The 25,488-nt window shown below is 49.8% G+C and overlaps 1 protein-coding gene across 9 annotated transcripts in view; it reads left to right on the top strand.

The window, feature by feature from the left end:
• plekha7 (pleckstrin homology domain containing A7) overlaps window positions 1-25,488 on the top strand; it is a 92,336-nt gene that overhangs the window by 17,169 nt on the left and 49,679 nt on the right. Inside the window, exon 1 of one of the 9 annotated variants that reach the window (XM_031900355.1) lies at window positions 138-244. The exons of 7 other annotated variants lie outside the window; for them this stretch is intronic. In XM_031900355.1, coding sequence (XP_031756215.1) covers window positions 153-244 — 92 coding nt within the window. In that variant the 5' untranslated portion in view covers window positions 138-152. Of the gene's footprint in view, window positions 1-137; window positions 245-5,640; window positions 5,834-25,488 lie in introns of those variants that run through there. One more of the 9 variants, XM_031900359.1, reaches the window with a different exon arrangement.

The following is a 25,488-nucleotide window of genomic DNA, read 5'->3' as shown; positions in this document are numbered from 1 at the left end:
AGTGGGAGTCTTAAATCTGCCCCCCCAGTCACAATCCTCTCACATTCCTTCCAGCGATCCGGAGACTGGGCCCCGCCGGCTCTACAGGGCCACATCCTTATCCCCTCTAACGACACCAGCTGGGCCGCCCCACTGCCATAGCCGGAGGCACCATGGGCTTGGGGTGCAGCTGTGACCCCAGAGGGAGCAGTGGGAGGAGCCACGGGGAGGAGCCCAGGGGGAGACATTGCACCGGAACACTCACGTAGGTGTTTTATTGGGTTCCCTGCTGCTCTGTATTGTACTCGTGTAACTCCCTGCACCCTCAGTGGGGATAGAGCCCACTGGAGAATCAGAACAGTTTTGCAGTGATTGGGCCTGATTGCTCCAGTGGTGCCGGATTTTACCCCTAGGGGGTACTAGCCCCGCCCCTCCCAATCATTGGCCACATTGCTTTGGGGCACTGGGTTCAGTTCCAGCCATGGGGTTTGTAGGTTCTTATGGGAAGGGACAATTGTTCATTATGTTTGTACCTGTAATGTGGAAATTAGATTGTAAGCTTTTGGAACAGAATTGATTACATGGAACTAAAGGTTAAAAGATATTTATTTATCATTTGATATAATTCTCTGAGTCTTGGGGGAGGCTGAATAATAAGATGTTGCTACTCTGTGCTGATTGGGCAGCTGGGCGCCATTATATTGGGACGTGCCTTGTATCGGGGGTATTTGGACTGGTGGGTAAGTGCAACCCAGATTCAGAGCCAGTGATGTTTCTGATTGGGCAGCTGGGCGCCATTATATTGGGACCTGCCTTGTATCGGGGGTATTCGGACTGGCGGGTAAGTGCAATGTAGAATCAGAGCCAGTGATAACTCTTTGTTTTCTTAAACACATTAAGGAAAAAAAGCAAATTGCTTGTTAATGTGTAATTAACATGAAACCCCTGCGATGGCAAATAAATAATGATCGCACTTATTCACTGTAATTGAATGTTTCATCTGATTCCGCTGCCAAACAGCTCGGCAACTGCGCCATAATAACCCCCCCGTGCCCCCCTGCCATAATAACCCCCCCCGTGCCCCCCTGCCCCCCTGCCATAATAACCCCCCCGTGCCCCCCTGCCATAATAACCCCCCCGTGCCCCCTGCCCCCCTGCCATAATAACCCCCCGTGCCCCCCTGCCATAATAACCCCCCCGTGCCCCCCTGCCATAATAACCCCCCCGTGCCCCCCTGCCATAAACCCCCCCCGTGCCCCCCTGCTCTGTGCCCCCCTGCCATAATAACCCCCCGTGCCCCCCTGCCATAATAACCCCCCCTGCCCCCCTGCCATAATAACCCCCCCGTGCCCCCCTGCCATAATAACCCCCGCGCCCCTCTGTGCAGCGCTGGGAATAAATTGCTCTGCGAGCGAAACACACGGATCTGAGTGGCGCCGTTCGGCAGGCTCCGGAGTTTAAAGGATATTTATCCGTCCATTGGGCCAGGGAAGCCGGTTCTGAGTGTAATTACGCATTACTGTATGTTGGCATCTCGACTGAGGGCATCTACCACCCCAGCGCCACCTTCAGTGCCCATTCTGATTGGCTGGGGAAAGAGTTACAGGCACCGCCCCTGTATACTGCCCCAGTACTGACCCAGCTGCCCCAATAGGTTATTGGGGGGCAACAGAATAAAACAGGGCAATTCCCAGGGGGATTTGGCCTTCAGCCTGTAACAGTTGCTATGGGACAGACATTAGTAACGCTCAGGGAGCATGCTCAGTAGGGGCTGAAGGGGCTGCTGGGAAATGGACCAACTAATGTACCAAATTTAACAGTTGCTATGGGACAGATGTTAGTAACGCTCAGGGAGCATGCTCAGTAGGGGCTGCTGGGAAATGGACTGACTAATGTACCAAATGTAACAGTTGCTATGGGACAGACGTTAGTAACGCTCAGGGAGCATGCTCAGTAGGGGCTGCTGGGAAATGGACCGACTAATGTACTGAATTGAATCAGTTTGGCTGGTTGGCAGCCATGAAATGGCCGAGATGTGCTGGAATGTTCTGCGCTTCTATTGCCCCCCCGTCTCAGCGCCCCGGCGGGGGGAGTATAACGCACGCCGTGCCCGCCATCTATTTGCGCATATCCGAGATATATTTAATCTTCACGCCTTCTGATAATGCGGAATGTGAGCTCCTAATGGGCCCTGAATGGGAAGGAATTCTGCCCCCCCCACATACTGCCCCCCCCATACTGCTCATTAATATTAATGCCCACATGGCTGCGCATAATCAGGCTTTAAAGGGAAAGTTCACTTTCAGTATGGTTTCTGATTTATTTTCCTTCCTATTCTGCAACTGAAATGCTGCCCCCGTGTGGCCGCAGGGGGTAATGACGCTGCAACAAAAATAACATATTTATTGTTTATAATAGTCCTTATTTTTACTGCTCATTTATCGTGTCAGGCCCTGTACTGTTCCTTTAAAGCAGTTAAAGTAATCAAGTAGAAAGCTACTCCCCCAGGGTTGCCTTTGTGGGTTGTGATGGGGAGGGGCTTGTTGAAGAGTGGGTGGGGTTGGGGCGGATCAGGGGTGGGGTTTGGGAATAATGGACGTGACTGTCCATTATTTGAATGTGGTGCCGTAACCAGCGGTGCTACAGACTGAGTGGATCCATATGGGCCCATATACTCCCAGATAATTAGTACAGGAAGCCTAGATCTGCCCTTGTCCCTGCCTGTGTGTGTACAGACCCATAGAGACCAATGAGATCTTCTTTGCTGAATGGCAGAACGCCTGCAGGCAGGGATCAGATCATATTGGGAATCGGATCAGGACCGGATCTGGCATCTCCAGCCATCAGGGGGGGAGTTTGTGTGGATTCTGCTTGATTCTCAGCCCCCCCCCCCCCCGTATAATTGTAGCCCCCAGAACCCAGAATAAGGAAACTGCATCCTCCATGGAATAATAAGTGATTTATTGCTGTTGCTGCTGGGATTTAATATAGGGAAGAAATAAACCAGGGGCCTGTGGGACCTGATAGGCTCCATGCAGACTGCACCAGTGGCCACGCAGCCATGCAGCCACGCAGCCACGCAGCTAGAGGGCCCTGGGTTCCGCTGCACATTAGGAGCCCAACACACAAGGCATTTCCCACACTCTGTCCCTGTGTGTTTGTGTAGAACCCGAGTAACAGGTGTGTGTGTCTCAGCAGGAAGGAGACTCCGCCCAGTATTGTCTCTTACGGTCCTGATGAACTAGTAACCTCTGCACTTGTCACATTCAGCGCATTCCTGAGCCGGGTCTATTCCCAGCGTTTGTGTAACCTACAGGTGCGGCCCAGGGACGCGCAGCGCCGGGTGCTCTGTTGCACAACACTGGGTCACATGGTGCAGAGCTGGGGGTGTCACACCTCTTCTACTACTTGTGTTGTGGCTTCTCCTCCAATCAGAGCTGCTTAATACAAAGTCACACTTGCCCCTCCCCCAATGGCATAAACGTTCCTGTACAACTACAATTCCCTGCACTAAGGAGAAACCTGGGATTCTAAGGGCATTAAATGATAACCACTAGCTTACACTTTAATCCCCCCCATACAGAGTCTGTGCAGATAGTGCCCTGGGCAGAATCAGCCCTTAGGGGGCAGCGGTGCCACTAAGTACCGACATCCCATGTGTATCATAGAATATTTATATTCACTGTGTGTTTCTCTGGGACTCAGTAGCAGAATTACAGAGAGATGGGAATGTGGAGCTGCGCCGTGTCCCACTGATATTGTCCCATAATTGTTACTGTATGCGGGGTGTTCAGTGCTCAGGGCTGTAGGGAGTCTGGGGTGTAGGGGTGTATGGAGTCTGAGATATAGGGAGTCTGGGGTGTAGGGATGTATGGAGGCTGGGATGGGGGGTATAGGGAGTCTGGGGTGTAGGGGTGTATGGAGGCTGGGATGGGGGGTATAGGGAGTCTGGGGTGTAGGGGTGTATGGAGGCTGGGATGGGGGGGTATAGGGAGGCTGGGATATAGGGAGTCTGGGGTGTAGGGGTGTATGGAGGCTGGGATGGGGGGTATAGGGAGTCTGGGGTGTAGGGGTGTATGGAGGCTGGGATGGGGTATAGGGAGTCTGGGGTGTAGGGGTGTATGGAGGCTGGGATGGGGGTATAGGGAGTCTGGGGTGTAGGGATGTATGGAGGCTGGGATGGGGGTATAGGGAGTCTGGGGTGTAGGGGTGTATGGAGGCTGGGATGGGGGGTATAGGGAGTCTGGGGTGTAGGGGTGTATGGAGGCTGGGATGGGGGTATAGGAGTCTGGGGTGTAGGGGTGTATGGAGGCTGGATGGGGGGGTATAGGGAGTCTGGGATGTAGGGAGTCTGGGGTGTAGGGGTGTATGGAGGCTGGGATGGGGGGGTATAGGAGGCTGGGATTAGGGAGTCTGGGGTGTAGGGGTGTATGGAGGCTGGAGGGGTATAGGGAGTCTGGGTGTAGGGGTGTATGGAGGCTGGGATGGGGTTTAGGAGTCTGGGATGTAGGGAGTCTGGTAGGGATGTATGGAGGCTGGGATTATAGGGATCTGATGTAGGGAGTAACAGTAAGGATAGGGCTGGGGCGCTGTGTAACAGTAAGGATAGGGCTGGGGGCTGCTGTAACAGTAAGGATAGGTGGGGGCTGTGTAACAGTAAGGATAGGGCTGTGGGGGGGGGGCTGTGTAACAGTAAGGATAGGGCTGTGGGCTGTGTAACAGTAAGGATAGGGCTGAGGGCTGTGTAACAGTAAGGATAGGGCTGTGGGGGGGGCTGTGTAACAGTAAGGATAGGGCTGGGGCTGTGTAACAGTAAGGATAGGGCTGTGGGGGGCTGTAACAGTAAGGATAGGGCTGTGGGGGGGGCTGTGTAACAGTAAGGATAGGGCTGTGGGGGGTGTAACAGTAAGGATAGGGCTGAGGGCTGTGTAACAGTAAGGATAGGGCTGTGGGGGGCGTTGTAACAGTAAGGATAGGGCTGGGGGGCTGTGTAACAGTAAGATAGTCTGTGTAACAGTAAGGATAGGGCTGGGGGGGGCTGTGTAACAGTAAGGATAGGGCGGGGGGGGCTGTGTAACAGTAAGGATAGGGCCGGGGGGGGGGGCTGTGTAACAGTAAGATAGGGCTGTGGGGGGGCTGTGTAACAGTAAGGATAGGGCTGTGGGCTGTGTAACAGTAAGGATAGGGCTGTGGGGGGGCTGTAACATAAGGATAGGTGGGGGGGCTGTGTAACAGTAAGGATAGGGCTGGGGGGGGGCTGTGTAACAGTAAGGATAGCCGGGGGCTGTGTAACAGTAAGGATAGGGCTGTGGGGGGGGGCTGTGTAACAGTAAGGATAGGGCGGGGGCTGTGTAACGTAAGGATAGGCGGGGGGCTGTGTAACAGTAAGGAGTGGGTGGGTCTGTGTAACAGTAAGGAGGCCGGGGGGGGCTGTGTAACAGTAAGGATAGGGCTGTGGGGGTTGTGTAACAGTAAGGATAGGGCGGGGGGGCTGTGTAACAGTAAGGATAGGGCTGTGGGGGGGGGGCTGTGTAACAGTAAGGATAGGGCCGGGGGGGCTGTGTAACAGTAAGGATAGGGCCGGGAGGGGGGGCGGGGGCAGGAAGGTGACAGTTATGTGCTATCTAGAGCAGGGCAGATATTTTGGGCTGGGAGCTGGGGGTGCGACTCTGTGTTATTTGCAAGTTTATTCCCTGAGTTGTGGCCGAACTGATTGATACTGAGCCCCCGACTGGCGCTGCCATAGCGCTAACTGTACGGCGGCACGGGATTTACTAAGGGAATTAAAGGGAACACAAAGCATTGGAATAATTCTAATGGGTGAGAGAGAGTTAGAGGATGGCGGGGCGGCCAGGTAAGGGCCCTGTGTGTTACTGTGTGTGTTACTGTGTGTATATATATATATATTGTTTGCTTAATGCTAAGGAACTGCGCCAGCGTATGGTATAGATACTGTTACCTGTTTACCCAATGGCTGTTAAAGGGGAAGTAAACCCCAAAAATATTCTGCATCATGAAAGAAAATGAGATGCTAATCAGCTTCCCAATATCCATTTATTTATAGTTATGTGTAACTGTCACTGTGTCTGTCCCTTTCCCTTCCCTGCACTGCTGGTTCTGACTCCTGATACAACTCCCCAATATCCATTCATTCCTCATTCTCACTGGGTTTATAGTTATGTGTAACTGTCACTGTGTCTGTCCCTTTCCCTTCCCTGCACTGCTGGTTCTGACTCCTGATACAACTCCCCAATATCCATTCATTCCTCATTCTCACTGGGTTTATAGTTATGTGTAACTGTCACTGTGTCTGTCCCTTTCCCTTCCCTGCACTGCTGGTTCTGACTCCTGATACAACTCCCCAATATCCATTCATTCCTCATTCTCACTGGGTTTATAGTTATGTGTAACTGTCACTGTGTCTGTCCCTTTCCCTTCCCTGCACTGCTGGTTCTGACTCCTGATACAACTCCCCAATATCCATTCATTCCTCATTCTCACTGGGTTTATAGTTATGTGTAACTGTCACTGTGTCTGTCCCTTTCCCTTCCCTGCACTGCTGGTTCTGACTCCTGATACAACTCCCCAATATCCATTCATTCCCCATTCTCACTGGGTTTATAGTTATGTGTAACTGTCACTGTGTCTGTCCCTTTCCCTTCCCTGCACTGCTGGTTCTGACTCCTGATACAACTCCCCAATATCCATTCATTCCTCATTCTCACTGGGTTTATAGTTATGTGTAACTGTCACTGTGTCTGTCCCTTTCCCTTCCCTGCACTGCTGGTTCTGACTCCTGATACAACTCCCCAATACCCATTCATCCCTCATTCTCACTGGGTTTATAGTTATGTGTAACTGTCATTGTGTCTGTCCCTTTCCCTTCCCTGCACTGCTGGTTCTGACTCCTGATACAACTCCCCAATATCCATTCATCCCTCATTCTCACTGGGTTTATAGTTATGTGTAACTGTCACTGTGTCTGTCCCTTTCCCTTCCCTGCACTGCTGGTTCTGACTCCTGATACAACTCCCCAATATCCATTCATCCCTCATTCTCACTGGGTTTATAGTTATGTGTAACTGTCACTGTCCCTTTCCCTTCCCTGCACTGCTGGTTCTGACTCCTGATACAACTCCCCAATATCCATTCATCCCTCATTCTCACTGGGTTTATAGTTATGTGTAAACTGTCACTGTGTCTGTCCCTTTCCCTTCCCTGCACTGCTGGTTCTGACTCCTGATACAACTCCCCAATACCCATTCATTCCTCATTCTCACTGGGTTTATAGTTATGTGTAACTGTCACTGTGTCTGTCCCTTTCCCTTCCCTGCACTGCTGGTTCTGACTCCTGATACAACTCCCCAATATCCATTCATTCCTCATTCTCACTGGGTTTATAGTTATGTGTAACTGTCACTGTGTCTGTCCCTTTCCCTTCCCTGCACTGCTGGTTTCTGACTCCTGATACAACTTCCCCAATATCCATTCATCCCTCATTCTCACTGGTTTATAGTTATGTGTAACTGTCACTGTGTCTGTCCCTTTCCCTTCCCTGCACTGCTGGTTCTGACTCCTGATACAACTCCCCAATATCCATTCATCCCTCATTCTCACTGGGTTTATAGTTATGTGTAACTGTCACTGTGCCTGTCCCTTTCCCTTCCCTGCACTGCTGGTTCTGACTCCTGATACAACTCCCCAATACCCATTCATCCCTCATTCTCACTGGGTTTATAGTTATGTGTAACTGTCACTGTGTCTGTCCCTTTCCCTTCCCTGCACTGCTGGTTCTGACTTCCTGATACAACTCCCCAATACCCATTCATTCCTCATTCTCACTGGGTTTATAGTTATGTGTAAACTGTCACTGTGTCTGTCCCTTTCCCTTCCCTGCACTGCTGGTTCTGACTCCTGATACAACTCCCCAATACCCATTCATCCCTCATTCTCACTGGGTTTATAGTTATGTGTAACTGTCACTGTGTCTGTCCCTTTCCCTTCCCTGCACTGCTGGTTCTGACTCCTGATACAACTCCCCAATATCCATTCATCCCTCATTCTCACTGGGTTTATAGTTATGTGTAACTGTCACTGTGTCTGTCCCTTTCCCTTCTCTGCACTGCTGGTTCTGACTCCTGACACAACTCCCCAATACCCATTCATTCCTCATTCTCACTGGGTTTATAGTTATGTGTAACTGTCACTGTGTCTGTCCCTTTCCCTTCCCTGCACTGCTGGTTCTGACTCCTGATACAACTCCCCAATACCCATTCATCCCTCATTCTCACTGGGTTTATAGTTATGTGTAACTGTCACTGTGTCTGTCCCTTTCCCTTCCCTGCACTGCTGGTTCTGACTCCTGATACAACTCCCCAATACCCATTCATTCCTCATTCTCACTGGGTTTATAGTTATGTGTAACTGTCACTTTGTCTGTCCCTTTCCCTTCTCTGCACTGCTGGTTCTGACTCCTGATACAATATCCCAGTCATTCCTCTATGAATTGCCCAGAGTGATACATCCCTGCAGGGTTGGGGCTTGTTGTTCTAACGAAGGTCTCGTTAGGTGTTAGGTGTGGGCTCGGCCTCGCTTGTCCTTGATGTGACCTTCGCCCCCCCATCTTTCCATTTCGTCCCACTGTATCTTATCAGGAATGTGTCGGGGGCTATTGTGGGGGTGATGTGAATGGGACGAGGGCCAGGGCAGCTTGTTAAGCCTTAATAAGGAAAGCCTGGGACTGATTGCCCCTCGCTATCGCTCTGCCTGGCTGCCGGGGCGTAACACGGGGGGGGGGGGGGGGGCACTTGGCTGACACCCCCGTTATCTCCCCAGTGCTCCAGACCAGTAACAGGATAAGCCCCCTGGTACCAAGGGTATTTCTCATTGTGTCTCTTGCATTTATAACTGTGCTAAGAATCTACCCCTGGAGGTGGTATAAAGTGAAACAAACCAGGGGGCACTGGGGGGACAAATGCACCCCTAAGCTTTTTAGGGTACAGGGAGCCCAGCAAGTTTGTAAGCGCTAATGAGTGATGGTCGCTGGGGTGCCAGTAGGTAACTTACCAGGGGCATCTGGTGGGTGCTGGTTAAAATGTCAGTGGGACTAATGACAATCAAATATTCCTAATACAGAAAGCTGTAACCCCCCACAAACCCAGAGCTGCAAATGTAAATGTGGGGCGGGGGTTTGTTTTCCTGTCTCCCGGGGGTGAAGAATAAAGGGGAAGTTTCCCTTAAAGGCACAGGTCTTAGAAAACTGGGGGTTCATTAAAACCGATGCTGATTGGGGGGCTTTTCTTCTAAATGGATTCTGCGCTTTGTCCCAATAGTGTGAATGTGTTTGGCGCAAGTCCCTGCGGAAAGCCGCGGGAGCGATATAATTACCGTATATAGAGATATTCTCCCCTCTGCCCCCCCATACAAACGTTGGGATCAATGAAACGCGGAGCCATCAGTCACCCCCCCCCCCAAACCCGGGGGCTGATCTCTTTGGAAAGAGCGGAGGATGATGGATGGCGGGGAACACGGGTTCTCGCTGTGATGGAACAGACGCACGGATCTATAGCAAGTGGGGGGCACAAAGGGTAGAATCAGGCTCAATTAAAGGGGAACTAAAGCCTTATACAGAATCTGGCTAGAAATGCTGTACTTTATATACCAGGCTACCAGCCTACCAGCCTAAAGGTGCAGTAATGATCTGGGCCTTCCTAATTGCCCCCTAGCTGCCCCCCCCCCCATCTCGGATCTTGTTAGACCTTATTTTGTGTGTCAGTGGCACTGCACGTGCTCAGTGGGCTGCTGGGGAGGAGCTGAGCTTAGGGGGTGTGGAAAATCATTAGACAGAGAAATCATTAGTCAGAGAAGCTGATGCTACAGGGCTGATGATTACATTCTGATGCAGACTGCACTGGTTCTATGCTGCCATGTATGTATGTGCCGTTAGGAATGTGTGAGTTCAATGCCCCGTGATGCTGCATTGCACGACTTCTCCTGTGCAGGTTAAAGGGGTAGTTTACCTTTAAATTAGCGTTCAATTAGGGATGCACCAAAAGGCAACTATGTAAAAAAACTATATAAAAAAAAAATCATGAAGACCAATTGCAACGTTGCTAGGAACCGGCCATTTTATAATGTACTAACGTTAAATGAAGGGTGAGTCTCCCCTTTATTGATCTGCTCACACAGAAAGTTGGGGCGCAGTATGGGGCCCCTAATTGGATGATAATAAACAGACAATGGGAAGAGATGGGCTCTGTGTGCTGTAACCTGCACTGCTGGTACCACCGGGCCGACCCACTCACTGCCAGTAGGGGATTAGGGGTAATGAATGGGGATTAATGTAACATTCTAATGGCGGGGAGAGAATAAAGGGAAACAGATCCTCTGTGTAACCGCAGGATTTACATTACATTCAGTTTCAGTAACGAGTCAATAACGAGCACTTAGCTAATTATATGCTAAACAGATGGGTATGTGCTGCCATATAGCTTGCCCAGGCTGCCATATAGCTTGCCCAGGCTGCCATATAGTTTGCCCAGGTGCCATATTGCTTGCCCAGGCTGCCATATTGCTTGCCCAGGCTGCCATATAGCTTGCCCAGGTGCCATATTGCTTGCCCAGGCTGCCATATAGCTTGCCCAGGTGCCATATTGCTTGCCCAGGCTGCCATATTGCTTGCCCAGGCTGCCATATAGCTTGCCCAGGCTGCCTTATTTGCCTTGCCCAGGGTCCATATTGCTTGCCCAGGCTGCCATATAGTTGCCCAGGTGCCATATTGCTTGCCCAGGCTGCCACTTATAGCTTGCCCAGGTGCCATATTGCTTGCCCAGGCTGCCATAATAGCTTGCCCGTGCCATATTGCTTTCCCAGGCTGCCATATTGCTTGCCAGGCTCCATATTGCTTGCCAGGCTCTTATTGCTTCCCAGTCCATATTGCTTTCACAGGGTGCCATATTGCTTGGCCAGGCTGCCATATAGCTTGCCCAGGTGCCATATGCTTGCCAGCTGCCATATTGCTTCCCAGGTGCCATATGCTTGCCCAGGCGCCTTATTGCTTGCCAGGTGCCATATTGCTTTCCCAGGCTGCCATATTGCTTGCCAGGTGCCATATTGCTTGCCCAGGCTCCATATGACATTGCCCAGGTCCATATTGCTTGCCCAGGCTGCCATATTGCTTGCTCAGGCCAATGCTTCCCAGGCTGCCATGCTTGCCCAGGTGCCATATTTCTTGCCCAGGCTGCCATATTGGTTACCCAGGTGCCATATTGCTTTCACAAATTTTTCTGAAGTTTCGTAAATTTTCCGCCAAAGTGAAACGGGACAGATTGGCTCATCACTAGTTCTGACTACTGAATGGGACTGTTCTGTACTGATCTATGGGCTGTATCTCCTCCAAGTCACTGCCAGTTTGTTATATTCCCGGTTGTTGCAGAACTACAGCTCCCACAGCACTAATACATTGGCTCATTCTATTCCCGGTGCTGCTAGAATCCCTATAGGTCCCGTGCAAGCTCGCCTGGGATTGGCTGCTACTGAGACTCCCGGCGCCTCTCTATGATTTATTGCTGGGAGTTTAACGATCTCCTTGGGCCACAGATTTACTTTATTGGAATTTTATGAGCTTTTTCTCTCCTGACTTCACTCGCCGCGAAATTCCCTGGAAATGCAGCAATTTTACCCCCTGTATTTCCAACTTTACCCCCCCGTATTTCCAACTTTACCCCCCCGTATTTCCAACTTACCCCCGTATTCAAACTTACCCCCCCGTATTTCCAACTTTACCCCCCCATATTTCCAACTTTACCCCCCCGTATTTCCAACTTTACCCCCCCGTATTTCCAACTTTACCCCCCCCGTATTTCCAACTTTCCCCCCCCGTATTCCAACTTTACCCCCCTGTATTTCCAACTTTACCCCCCCCCCCCCGCCGTATTTCTGATTTAACCCTGTGACAAAGCTGTGCTGCCTGCACTCTCAGCGCATATCAAAGCCTCACTGATTTCTGATTGGCTGATCACCACTACATTGAGCAGCTGGCCCCCTGGCAGCCAATGGGAAGCGAGAAAGAGACACATATATCTGTATTTTATTGATATTTATCTGCAACTGCCATACTGCTTCCCAGTGCCCCCTGCCCCCCCCCCAGGTGTTTCTGGGTAATAGCACCATGCAATGATTTACCAAGCACTAACCTTTGAGCTAAACCTTATAGGAGGGTGTCTCTATAGCATCCACTTCATTTTAAAGGGCAAGTAAAGCGCACAGCAAGCAACCAATGCACAGAGCTCATTTGCAGCTGTTACTTGGTTATACACCAGCTCATTGGCCGCTGCCTTCAAATTAACTTTTAATATGATGTAGAGAGTAATATTCTGAGACAATTTGCAATTGGTCTTCATTTTTTATTTGCAGTTTTTTAATTATTTAGCTTTGTTCAGCAGCTCTCCAGTTTGGAATTCCAGCAGCTATCTGGTTGCTAGGGTACAGTTCAACCTAGCAACCAGGCAGTGGTCTGAAAGAGAGACAGTGACCCCCATTTGAAAGCTGCAAAGCGTCGGAACAGAAAGGCAAATAATTCAAAAACTATAAAGAATAAAAAATGAAGACCAATTGAAAACTTGCTAAGAATAGCTAATTCTATATCATACTAAAAGTTAACCTGTAATGGGTCCATATAGGGGAATATTCACCTGTGTATAAGACTGAGGGATTGGCCCCTGGGAGCCCGCTGTCTCTGTCGGACGCTGCTAATTCCGACTTTCGCGATTTGTTTGCTACATGCTTGGAATTCCTTCCCCGGGGAGGTGACCGATACCGTCACTGTTTGTAGCGGCAGAACTACAGTCTGTGTGAATGTGGCACGGCCGTGGCAAATACCAGAGGCAAATTCCAGGTAGGGGTGGGTGCCCCCCTGAGATGTGGCCCCCAGTCAGGAGTCTGTATATTGGGGCTCATCCCCTAGACTGGGTGCAGCTGTATATTGTGTCCCCACAGCGCCGTTCCCTCAGAATTGTGCAATTATAGCAACATTAGTAAGTGTGGGGCAGTTTGCATTCTCCTGATAAAGGGGGGGGGGGTGTTCACCATTAAGTTAACTATTAGTATGTTATAGAATGGCCAATTCTAGGCAACTTTTCAATTGGTCTTCATTATTTATTTGTTAACGTTTTTGAATTATTTGCCTTCTTCCTCCAATTCTTTGCAGCTTTCAAATGGGGGTCACTGACCCCGGCAGCCAAACCCTATTGCTCTGTGAGGCTCCAGTTTTATTGTTATTACTTATTTTTCTATTCAGCCCCTCCCCTATTCATATACCAGTCTCTCATCCACACCACTCCCCGGTTGCTAAGGAACTTGGACCCTAGCAACCAAATAACTGATGAAAACAATAACTGCTGTAAATGAAATAACTAAAAAACAACAAATAATACAAAATGAAGACAAATTGAAAATTTTTACGACTATTACCTCTCAATATCATACTAACAGTTAACTCACTGAGGCGTTTCTTGCCCCATATATAAAGGAACAAGGTCAGGGTAGTTTAACAGGGAACTTGAGTATCACTCTTGTTTTAAGGTATATTCCCTACTGTAAATGATAAATATTAGCAGTTCATGAGGTCTGTGCCCCCATTATAAAGCACCAGTGCAAGGCTGAGTTTATAAGAAACTCTGAGATCTACTCATGTATTATAAGTAATGACCCCCGAACTGTAATAAAATAATTACAGTTCACTTGAGGTTCCTGTCACCCCATATAAAGGCACAAAAAAAAGGCTGCAGCTGAGTTATACAGGGAACTCTGAAGTATCACTATGTATTAAAAGGAAATTAACCCCTACTTAAATGTAGATATTAGCAGTCACTGAGACGTTCTGTCCCCCCATATAAAGCTACAAGGCTGCAGGCGAGTCTATACAGGAACTCGATTATCCACTCATTATTATAAGATAATTACCCCCTAACTGTAAATCATAAGATATTACAGTCAAGGCAGTTTCTTGTGACCCCATATTTAAAAGGCACAAGTCTTGAGCTGAGTATACAAGGAACTCTGAGTATCACTCATTATTGAAGATAATGTACCCCCTACTGTAACATGCATAAGTATTATTAGCATCACTGAGGGTTCTGTCCCCCAATAAAACACAGGCTGCAGTCTTATAATATACTAGGAACTCTGAGTTATAACTATGTTTATAAGGGATAATGTACCCCCTACTGTAAATTGATTAAGGATATTTAGCAGTCACTTGAGGTGTTACTGCTGCCCCATGCATATAAAGGCAGAAGACTGCAGTGTTATTAATGCGGCTCCAAGCCCCTGAGTGCATTGCTTCAGAGTTGTACAAATGTCCTTTATGCCCCCCCCCCAGTGCAATGGGGTAACTCACAAAGGGAAGGTGCATAAATACTGCAGAGAGGTGCATTTCTGGGGTCACAGACTTCAGGAGCAATAAACGCCTGTGCGACAACTGCCTCCCATTTTTTAGGGATGCGAGTACTATCACCCCCCCCAGAAAACAGATTGCAAAGGTCAGATCTGCCCCCCCCCGCCCGTGACCCCTCACTGCAGCAGCCGTCACACTGACAGCCCGGAGAAGCCTTACTCTATGCTCACTGGGGGGGATAAAATCTGAAATGTGTTTGTGCTGAGAAACCTGCCGGGCAGCGTAAATGGAGATTGATTGCTTCAAACTTTCCTGTACGTGTATGAACCCCCCCAGCTCAGTTTGGGGGAGCAGAACTTGCCCCTGCAATATGAGAGATTGGGAGTCAAATTGCTGCGCTAATGCTCTCTCTCTGCAAGGGGACACTGTGACTCTATAAGTGCCCAAGTGGCTACTGGAGTGTTTTATGTCTCAACTTTCCCAGGGACTGTCTCTCTCTGTCTCTCTCTGTCTCGCTGCGGACCCTCAAGGTCGTAGATCACCGCATTCATTTCAGAGCCAAGTGGGTACAAAGGGCTGAAAAATCCCATTACACCTGCAGTCTCTTCATTAGCCGACAGATAGGATTTGCAGCATGGACAGTAAGTTGTGCGGCTGTCTGGCTGGCAGCCAGGGGGTAGGTTGATCTGTCGCACACACACTCTCGCACACACACACATGCTCTCGCACACTCACTCACAGGCAGATAAAGGGACAGGCGCCCGTATTCTCTTACAGGAAAGGCTCACCTCTCCCCCCTGTGCTGACTGTCGGTTGAGTGATGTCAGCAGGGTGTTGCCTATAGGGTGCTGCCTATAGGGTGCTGCACCGGAGTATGAAGGCTTAGGAGCAGCCACAGGAGCAATTTGTACCCGGGGGGGGGGATTGTGTTTGGATCTTGTGCCGGGGGAGAGTTGCAAGTGGATGTAAAATGCCAGAAGACAATGCAGAATGGTGTTCTTCGGCTTTTCCCTGCTCGAGTGGTCCCTTCTTGCCAAGGTGGGTAATGTCCCCGGCCGTCACCCCCATGTGTTTGCTGCAGTGGGAACAAGTGGCTGCTTGACTGTCTCGTTAACTCTCCCTAACGATCCTCACATTCCTGTCTGTCGGGGGTTAATCAGCTCAGCTGCCCGGCATTACATTGTGTCCTGTATTTCTATTTGTTACATTGTATCCTGTATGGATCGTACCCCATGTGTTTGTTTATTTCCTATTTGTTACATTGTATTCTGTATGGATCTGTGTTTGTTTATTAGTTACACTGTATCCTGTATGGGTCGTACCTGTTTCTTTAATTCCCATTTGTTACACTGTATCCTGTATGGGTCGTACCTGTTTCTTTAATTCCCATTTGTTACACTGTATCCCGTATGGGTCGTACCCCAGTGTTTAATTCCCATTAGTTACACTGTATCCTGTATGGATCATACCTGTTTGTTTATTTCCTATTTGTTACATTGTATCCCGTATGGATCGTACCTGTTTGTTTATTGGTTACATTGTATCCTCTATGGATCGTTATGTTTTATTCTCTTTGTTACACTGTATCCCGTATGGGTCATACCTGTTTGTTTTATTCCCATATGTTACATTGTTTGTCTCTTGTATGGGTCGTACCCCAGTGTTTAATTCCTATTAGTTACACTGCCCCCCGTATGGGTCGTACCCCAGTGTTTAATTCCCATTAGGTACACTGCCCCCCGTATGGGTCGTACCCCAGTGTTTAATTCCCATTAGTTACACTGTATCTCGTATTGGCCGTACCCCAGTGTTTAATTCCCATTAGTTACACTGCCCCCCCCCCCCGTATGGGTCGTATCCCAGTGTTTAATTCCTATTAGTTACACTGTATCCCATATGGGTCGTACCCCAGTGTTTAATTCCCATTAGGTACACTGCCCCCCCATATGGGCTGTACCCCAGTGTTTAATTCCCATTAGTTACACTGTATCCTGTATGGGTCATACCCCAGTGTTTAATTCCCTTTAGTTACACTGTATCCCGTATGGGTCGCACCCCAGTGTTTAATTCCCTTTAGTTACACTGTACCCGTTATGGGTTGTACCCCAGTGTTTAATTTCCATTAGTTACACTGCCCCCCTATATGGGCTGTACCCCAGTGTTTAATTCCCATTAGTTACACTGTATCCTGTATGGGTCATACCCCAGTGTTTAATTCCCATTTGTTACACTGTATCCCGTATGGGTCGTACCCCAGTGTTTAATCCCCATTAGTTACACTGCCCCCCGTATGGGTCGTACCCCAGTGTTAAATCCCCATTAGTTACACTGCCCCCCGTATGGGTCGTACCCCAGTGTTTAATCCCCATTAGTTACACTGCCCCCCGTATGGGTAGTACCCCAGTGTTTAATCCCCATTAGTTACACTGCCCCCCAGTATGGGTCGTACCTGTGTGTTTGCGCTTTCGGGGAGAGAGCGTGGGACGGCGCTGTCAGACACGGTGCAACTCTTTCCGGATCAGTTTAGTGCAGCCGTTGCAGTATTTTTCCTGCATAACAAGCAGTCGGACCCTGCATTGCATCCCAGCTTGGCACCGGCGCCAGTCACACTTCCAAGTGAGAACCAGTAAAGAATCCTCGCTAGAATCTCACGTTATTCAGGGCTATTGCAGATGAGCCCCGGCCTGTGGGAAGTGGGGGTGTATATCCCATATGGACCAGCAGTTTGGGATCAGTACTTTGGGGTAACTGTAGGGTTATTATATAAACAGACCCATTGTCAGACTGGAGATTCGGTAGGATCTGTGTATGTTGTGGGGGGGGGGCAGGTAAATGGATGTGGTACCTGCGTCAATTCAGTGCAATACACGTGAGGTCTGCCGAGCAAATGCAAACGGACTTGTACTTGGTTTCACTCTCGTGGATTATTGTGCCAGTGATCAGGATCCACTTCTATTTTACTTGTACATGTTCAAATAATGCAAATCTGGCACCCTGGAACCCTTCCTTGGACCCTAACCTGTGCTTCCTGTTTCTTGGGCTGGAACCCTAGAACCCTGTTCTGTCCCTGTTTCACTATGCTGGCACTAGAACCCTTGCTGTCACTAGTTTAACCTGTCCTGGCACCTAAACCCTTGCTCACTGTGTCCACTTGGGCTGGCACTCGTAGAACCCTTTTGTCCCTTTTCACATATGGCTGCACCCTAGAAACCATGCTATGTCACTGTGTAACCCATCCTGGCCCTTAGACCCTTTATTGCCACTGTGTCACTAATGGCTGGCACCCTAGAACCCATGTCTTTCCTGTTTCACTATGGGCTGGCCACCCCTAGAACCCCATGCTGTGCACTGTGGAACCCTGGTTGGCACCCTTAGAACCTTGCTTCACTGTGTCACTTGGGCTGGCAACCTAGAACCCTGGCTTCACTGTGTAACCCTGTCCTGCACCTTAGAACCATGTGCTGCCAACTGTAGATCACTATGAGCGGCGCACCCTAGAATCCTGTGCTGCCCCTAGTGTCACTTATGCTGCACCCTAGAACCCTTCTAGTCACTGCTATCATTAATAGATGACACCCTAGAACCTGTCTGTCACTGTTGTACCCTGCCCTATGCACCTAGAACCATGTGCTGCATTGTTCACTTGGGCTGGCACCCTAGACCCTGTCTTCACCTGTGTTCACATAGCTGTGCACCTAGAACCCTTGTGCTTACTGTGTAACCTAGTCCTTTTACCCTAGAACATTTGCAACTGTTTTCACTATGGGTGCACATAGAACCGTGCTGTCACTGTTGTAAACCTGTGTTGCACAAACTTAGAACACTGTGCTGTCAGCTGGTCACTAATAGGCGGCCCCTTAAACCCTGTGCTGTGACTGTGTAACCCTGTCCTGCACTTAGAACCCTACTGCTCACTGTTTCACTATGAGCTGCACCTAGAACCTGTGCTTGTCCATGTGTCACTATCTGGCACCTTAGAACCTGTGCTGCACTGTATCATTATAGACTCACCCTATAACCCTTTGCTGCACTGTGTAACCCGCACCTGGCACCTTAGACCCTGTGTGCATTGTTCACCTTGGCTGCCACCCTAGAACCCTGGCTGTCACGTTGGACTATAGGCTGCATCCTTAAACCCTGTGCTGTCACTGTTTACCCTGTTCCTTGCACCGCTAGAACCATGTCTCCACTGTGTCCACTATGGCTCGGACCCTAAGAACCCGTTCTGTCACGTTAACCCTGTGGTAGCACCCTAAACCATGTGTCATTTGTCACTATGGCGGCACCCTATAACCTGTGTGCACTGTATACTTATAGACTGCACCCAACCCTGTGCTCACTGGTAACACCTGCCCTGACCCAGAACCCTGTGCATGTGTCACTTGAGCTGGCACCCCAGACCCTTGCTTCACTTGTTCACTATACTCACCTCTACCTGTGCTGTCACTGTGTAACCCTGCCCTGGCACCCTAGAACCCTGTGCTGGCATTGTGTCACCTTGGGCTGGCACCCTAGAACCCTGTGCTGTCACTGTGTCACTATGGGCTGGCACCCTAGAACCCTGTGCTGTCACTGTGTCACTATGGGCTGGCACCCTAGAACCCTGTGCTGTCACTGTGTCACTATAGGCTGGCACCCTAGAACCCTGTGCTGTCATTGTGTCACCTTGGGCTGGCACCCTAGAACCCTGTGCTGTCACTGTGTCACTATGGGCTGGCACCCTAGAACCCTGTGCTGTCACTGTGTAACCCTGTCCTTGCACCCTAGAACCCTGTGCTGCCACTGTGTCACTATGGGCTGGCACCCTAGAACCGATTCTCGTCCTGTGTCACATATGGGCTGCACCTTAGAACCTGTGCTTCACTTGTCACTATAGCTGCACACCTAAAACCTTGCTGTGACTGTGTAACCCTACCTGCACTTAGAACCTGTGCTATGCATTGTGTCACCTTGGGCTGCACCCTGAACCTGTGCTGCATGTTTCACCCTTGGGCTAGCGCCTAGACCCTTGTGCTTCACTGTTACACTAGCACCCTAGAACCCCTGTGCTTTCACTTATGGGCTCACCTGACCGTGCTTCACTGTTTTACTAGCACCTAGAACCCTTGCTTCACCTTTCATATTGCGCTGGCACCTGTTAACCTGCAGACGGCGCATTACTTGTAGGAGGGACATGCGTAGGGGTGAGCGCACACAGTGGCGCAACCGTTAGGGAGTACATACCGTGGTGGCGTGCGGTGGTGGCGGGCGATACGGTGTGGGGGCAAGAATCGTGTGGAAACACAGAGGGAAGAGTCTCCCACACCAAAGGCACCGAGCGTCTGGCTGAGCCCATTGTGTTCTGCTCGCTGGCAGGGAACGTTCCATTCTCATTACTCATCTTTTATCAGCTCTTCAAATAATAACAGCATTCCGGCGGCGTTAATGATTGATCCGCGCCAAGGAAGCCGTGCGTTTAGTAGCCTGTCCCTCACACCCTGGTTCCTCCCTATAGAAACGCTCTGTAAGTCGCCCAACTGCATTTTTTGTACTTAAAGTCACTCTGGTACCAACGTTACTACTCAGTTACACACCGAGCCCATTCTGTGTCACTCACATTCCTCTTACAGTCTGACTCTTACACGGAGGCGCATTGGCCCCAGCGGAGCAGCTGTGGGCAGGAAGGGCGGGAATAGCAGCAGGGTGGCATCATGGGCAGAGTAGGGCAGCACCATGGAGACATTGGGGCAGGATGACTTTGACCCCTGAACTGGGCCGTTGCCCCTAGTTCTACCCCATCACTGATTGGCTGTGCCTCATTGCTCTCCTACCTTGAAAGATGTGGCCCCTCCTACCAGGGCATAATGCACATTAACCCTTTATGTTTCACTGCTTTCCGTCTGTCAGCACATTCCTGTATATCGTATATTTTATATTGGATATTGTAAATTGTATATTTTATATTGTATATATATATATTGTATATTGCTTCACTGGTATCCAGAGCACTCGGCTAAAGGTGTTTCAAACTGCCCCCCCTGAGGCTGAATTGGCACCTGTCCCACTGTCTTACTTAGTGCTTCTCCATGGTTCTCTGTGACGGACCCAATGTACCCCCAGCCTTGGCCATGGAGCACACACTCTATAGTAGGTGGTGGAGCATTTTGCATTGTACTCCTTGGGCTCAGGGGGTTCTGCTTGGCAGGGTTTCTATTGCCTGGGTATAAATAATTTAGCGCCCATCAGAGGGACGGAGTCAGGCCTCCAGACCCTGCTTGCAGTAACCTTATGCTATTGAAATCTCATTAAGTATAGATGGGCAGCGGAACCCACGCCATTTATATTTAATCAGCTCTGCCACATGAGACGCGGCTGCTTTATTGAACCGACCGTTTTCAACACCATTCAGTGCAAACGCTCTTGCAGCCTTCCATGTGTTTAGGGTTAAATCAAAAAAAGAAGCATTTTTTGATTTAGCTGAAGATAATTAATGGGTTGACCCCCCGGACTACTGACGCTGCACTAATGGTGCAAGTGGGACCCCCCGAACTACTGGGCTGCCATTATTGGTGCATGGAGCCCCCGACTACTGAGGCTCCACATAATCGGGCGCAGTGGAGCCCCCCGATACATGAGCTGCCATTAATGGGCAGTTGTGAGCCCCTCCGACACGAGGCTGCCATAAGCGGCCATGGGAGCCCCACTACTGGCTCATTAATGGTGGCAGTGGATCCCCCCGACTACTGACGATTGCCTTAATGGCAGTGTGAGCCCCCCAGACTACTTGAGTCTGCCATAATGGGCAAGTGGGACCCCCGACTAATGAGCTCATTAATGCAGTTGGGGCCCCAGTATACTGATGGCTGCCATATAATGGCAGTGAGAGCCCCACTCTGAGGCCTGCCATTAATGGCAGTGGGAGCGCCCCCCCGCTACTGAGGACTGCATATGGGGCAGTGGGCAGCACCCCCGACACTGAGCACTGCATCAATCGGTGGCATAGGGAGCCCCCGACTACTGAATGGCTCCTTAATGGCAGTGTCAGCCCCGACTACTGAGGCTGCCATTAATATGTGGCAGGTGAGCCCCTAGTGAGCCCTCTGCATACTGAGGCTCCCATTAATGGCAAATGTAGCCCCCTACTGAGCCCCGACTACTGAGGCTGCATTAAGGCATGGGACTCCGCCGACTACTGAGATCTGCATTAATGGGCAGTGGACCCCTGAACTACTTTGCTCCATTAATGGGGCAGTGGAACCCCCACATTACTGAGAAGCTGCATTAATGGCATGGGACCCCTGACTACTTGGCATGCCCATTAAATGGCATCGGAACCCCCCTGATACTAAGCTGCTATTAATGGCAGTGGGAGCCCGACTATGAGGCTCCATTTCAATGGCACAGAAAAAAAAACCCCCCGACTACTAGGCTGCCATTAAATGAGCAGTGTGAGGCCCCCGATACTGTGGCTGCCAGTTAATGGCAGTGAACCCCTCATACTGGCTGCCGATTAATGGGCAGTGGAGCCCCCGACTACTGAGGCTGCCATTAATGGGGCAGTGGGAGCCCCCTGACTACTTTGGCTGCCATTAATGGGGCAGTGGGAAGCCCCCGACTACTGAGGCTGCTATTAAATGGCAGTGGAGCCCCCGACTACTGAGGCTTGCCATTATTGAGCAGCTGGGAACCCCGCTCTTGAGGCGCATTAATGGGCAGCTGTGAGCCCCCCGACTACTGTCTCCTATTAATGGGGCAGTAGGTAACCCCACGATACTAGTGTGCCATAATGGGAAGTAGGAACCCACCGATATCTGATGCTTGCTATTATGGCAGTGGAGCCCCCGAACTACTGAGCTCCATTAATGGCAGTGGAACCCTGACTTTACTGTGCTGCCATTAATGGGCAGTGTAGAAGCCCCCCGACTTACTGTATTTCTGGCTGCCATTAATGCATGGAGCCCCCACTATAGCTCCATTAATGGGAGTTGGAACCCCCCGACTTACTGAGGCTGCTATTAAATGGGCGTGGAGCCCCGAATACTAGGCATATTAATGGGCAGTGACCCCCGACTACAGAGACTGACTATTTAATGGGCAGTGGAGCCCCCGACTACTGAGCTGTCCATTAATGCATGAACCCGACTACTGTGGCTTGCCATTCTATGGGCAGTGAACCCCCCGACTACTGGCTCCATAATGGGCAATGGAGCCCCCCGATCTGTGGCTCATATTAATAGAGCATGGGGAGCCCCGACTACTGTGCTCTATTATATGCGCGCACTGGGAGCCCCCCGACTATCTGATGTAGCTGCCATTATATTGGCAAGTGAGACGCCCCACGACTACTGAGCGCCATTAATGCAGTGTGTCACATTCGACCTACTGAATGTCTATTATTGGAGCAGCTGTATTGCCATTATACCTACTGAGCTGTTTATGGGGCAAGTGGGGTGTGCCACCATTAATGCCGTTCTGGAATAACCAGGTCACATAAAATATTTGTCACACACAGTAACTCTGTGCTATTATGGCAGTGTGTGCCTTCTTACCTACTTGAGCTCGGTATTATTGTGGGCAGTGGAGCCACTCTGGAAACGGCAATTATGGCCGTTCCTGGTTTACACGTCACATAGAGTATTTGTCACACTCAGTAACTCGGGTCACTCATCGCTGCAGACAAAAATAGACATAATGTGAGTGTCTGGACTGGACGCACCCGCCCGTTGCACGCCCGATGCACAAGTGGCTTCACACGCGGCTACAGAGGAGGTTGGTGCACGCCCTGCAGATGCCTCTCTGGGTTATTGCCTCACAATCAGGGGTAATTCTTCTCTCATGTACCTATAGTGTGCAAATACACATGGTATGAGGGGCCGGTGTCTGTAGAGTGAGGGCACTTGCACATAGTGCTCGAATCACCAGTTGCTTGCAAACTATTGCCAAATTCGCACCCTCTTGTCCCCACAAGTGCCCAGAGAAAAGGCGTGAGTAGAGAGTAGATCTGCAACATCTTCCTTTACAGCTGAGCAATTTTGTATGGACCAAGATTAAGAAGTTCCGTGCTACCACCTTACGAGCTGTCGGAGCAGCACTTTTCTTTCTGAATCTTATTTAATGGCCTATATCTTAAATAAATGGTTGGTGTTTACTACTAGGAAGAGTCTCGGGCTTGTGTGGATACAGTGAAGTGAGTCTGAGGTTGGTTGTACAGATAGAAGCAGTCTCTATGCTGGTTGCGTACAGTAGAAGGAAGTCTTCGTAGTTGTGGCATACAATAGGAAGGAAAGTCCCGAGTGGTTGGTTCGGATATCAAGTAGGAAAGGGTTCTCGTGGCTTGTTGGCTAATATGAAGAGTCTCGTGGTTGGTTTGTTACAGTAGAAAGGATCTCATGTTGGTTGGTTACAAGTAGGGTTTTTATTGGTAATTTATTAAAAAACTTCACAAAAAGAAAACTTAACTCAGACCAACATGCCGGCCAATAAGAAGGATTCTCGTCGTGGTTTACAGTAGGAAGGAGTTCTCGTCGTTTGTGTTACGGAATAGAAGGAGCAGTCTCGGGGTTTGATTACAGTAGGAAGATCTCGGTGGTCGGTCGTACTAGTAGGGAAGAGTCTCGTATTAGGGTTGCTAAATAAATGGAGATCTCGGGTGCGGGTCTTTGGTACAGTAGGAAGGATCTCGGTGTCTGGTCGTTACAGCTATGAAGAGTCTCGTGTTGGCTTGGTACATAGAAGGAGTCTCGTGTTGTTGTTTCGTACAGTAGAAGGATTTCTTGTATGACGATACAGTTAGAAGAGTCTCTGGTCATCGGATACAGTAGAAAGCATTCTCGTGTTGGTTGGTACATAAGGAAGGAGTTCTCGCGGTGGTTTGTTATACATTAGAAGGATCTCAGTGGCATCGCAGGTACGAGCTAGGAAGGATCTCGTGGATTGGTTGCTACAGTAGAAAGTCATGGTGTCGGACAGTAGGAAGGAGTCTCGTGGATCGTCGGTACAGTAGGAAGGAGTCTCGTGGTTGGTTGGTACAGTAGGAAGGAGTCTCGGTGGTCGGTCGGTACAGTAGGAAGGAGTCTCGTGGTTGGTTGGTACAGTAGGAAGGAGTCTGTGGTTGGTCGGTACACTAGGAAGGAGTCTCGGTGGTCGGTCGGTATAGTAGGAAGGAGTCTCGGTGGTCGGTCGGTACAGTAGGAAGGAGTCTCTTGGGCCCACACTGGGCAGATCTCCCTGTTGAACAGCAGAAAAGTTGAATATTATTTGAGCAGTCCGGCTGCCATAACGGGTTTGTACTGTACATTAATACCTGGGAGGCGCAGGAACTTAACAATAGAAGATTTAAGGCACTTAGTGTAATAAAGTACTTGCTGTACTAGTGCTGTAAAGTGAATTATAGTTTCCATGACAACTTTAGACGTGGGTCCCTTAATCATTTTCCCTCTAAAGCCTAATTACAGTGACATAAATGGATGTAACGCGGAGTGACTTTCCCTACAGCAGGAAGGTGATACACGTGGCCTATGGGATTCTTCCCATTGCCCCCCCCAGTAATTCTGCCCTTTCTCCTGCCGTACGAGCCAGGGAGGGTATTTTCGCACGGTTGATATTAATGACAAATAACTCTTTCCAGAAGAGCTGTCTATTCAGCACATTTGGCACAAACTCATTAACGTAAAGGGACAAGACAAAAGCCCATTTGCCCCAAATGATTCCCCTTTCCGCATGAATGGCTCAGATGTCCCAGAAGCCCTTGCTCTCGCTGCTACACTGGGTCATTGTGCAGATATTGGAATCAAACCCTTCGGGCCGGTCCTGCCCCAGACCTTTTGGGCTTCATTGTGCGAAGGGAAAACGTGATTCACTTGGGGATTCGAGAGGACGAGACGCATTCCTGCCCAACCTGTTTCTCCAGGTAGGAGGGCTGAGGAGCAAGTCGGGTCCCTACGTTCTCCCCTTGGAGGGAGGTCTCTGGGCAGATAAAGGCGCCTTTCTTTAGTAAATGCCACCGTTTGGAATCTCATTAAGCCTCATGTTGCGCTGACTCCGTGGGAATTCCGTGCCTACGTGCCGGGCTTGCGTTTCACTCCACTTGGGCACGGACATTATTCCATATTCCGGCTCTTGAGCTGATGGAGATG

The sequence above is a fragment of the Xenopus tropicalis genome, chromosome 4 (genome assembly GCF_000004195.4).
Source record: "Xenopus tropicalis strain Nigerian chromosome 4, UCB_Xtro_10.0, whole genome shotgun sequence".
Taxonomy (NCBI): Eukaryota; Metazoa; Chordata; class Amphibia; order Anura; family Pipidae; genus Xenopus; species Xenopus tropicalis.
This window is presented reverse-complemented; position numbering and strand designations above follow the sequence as displayed.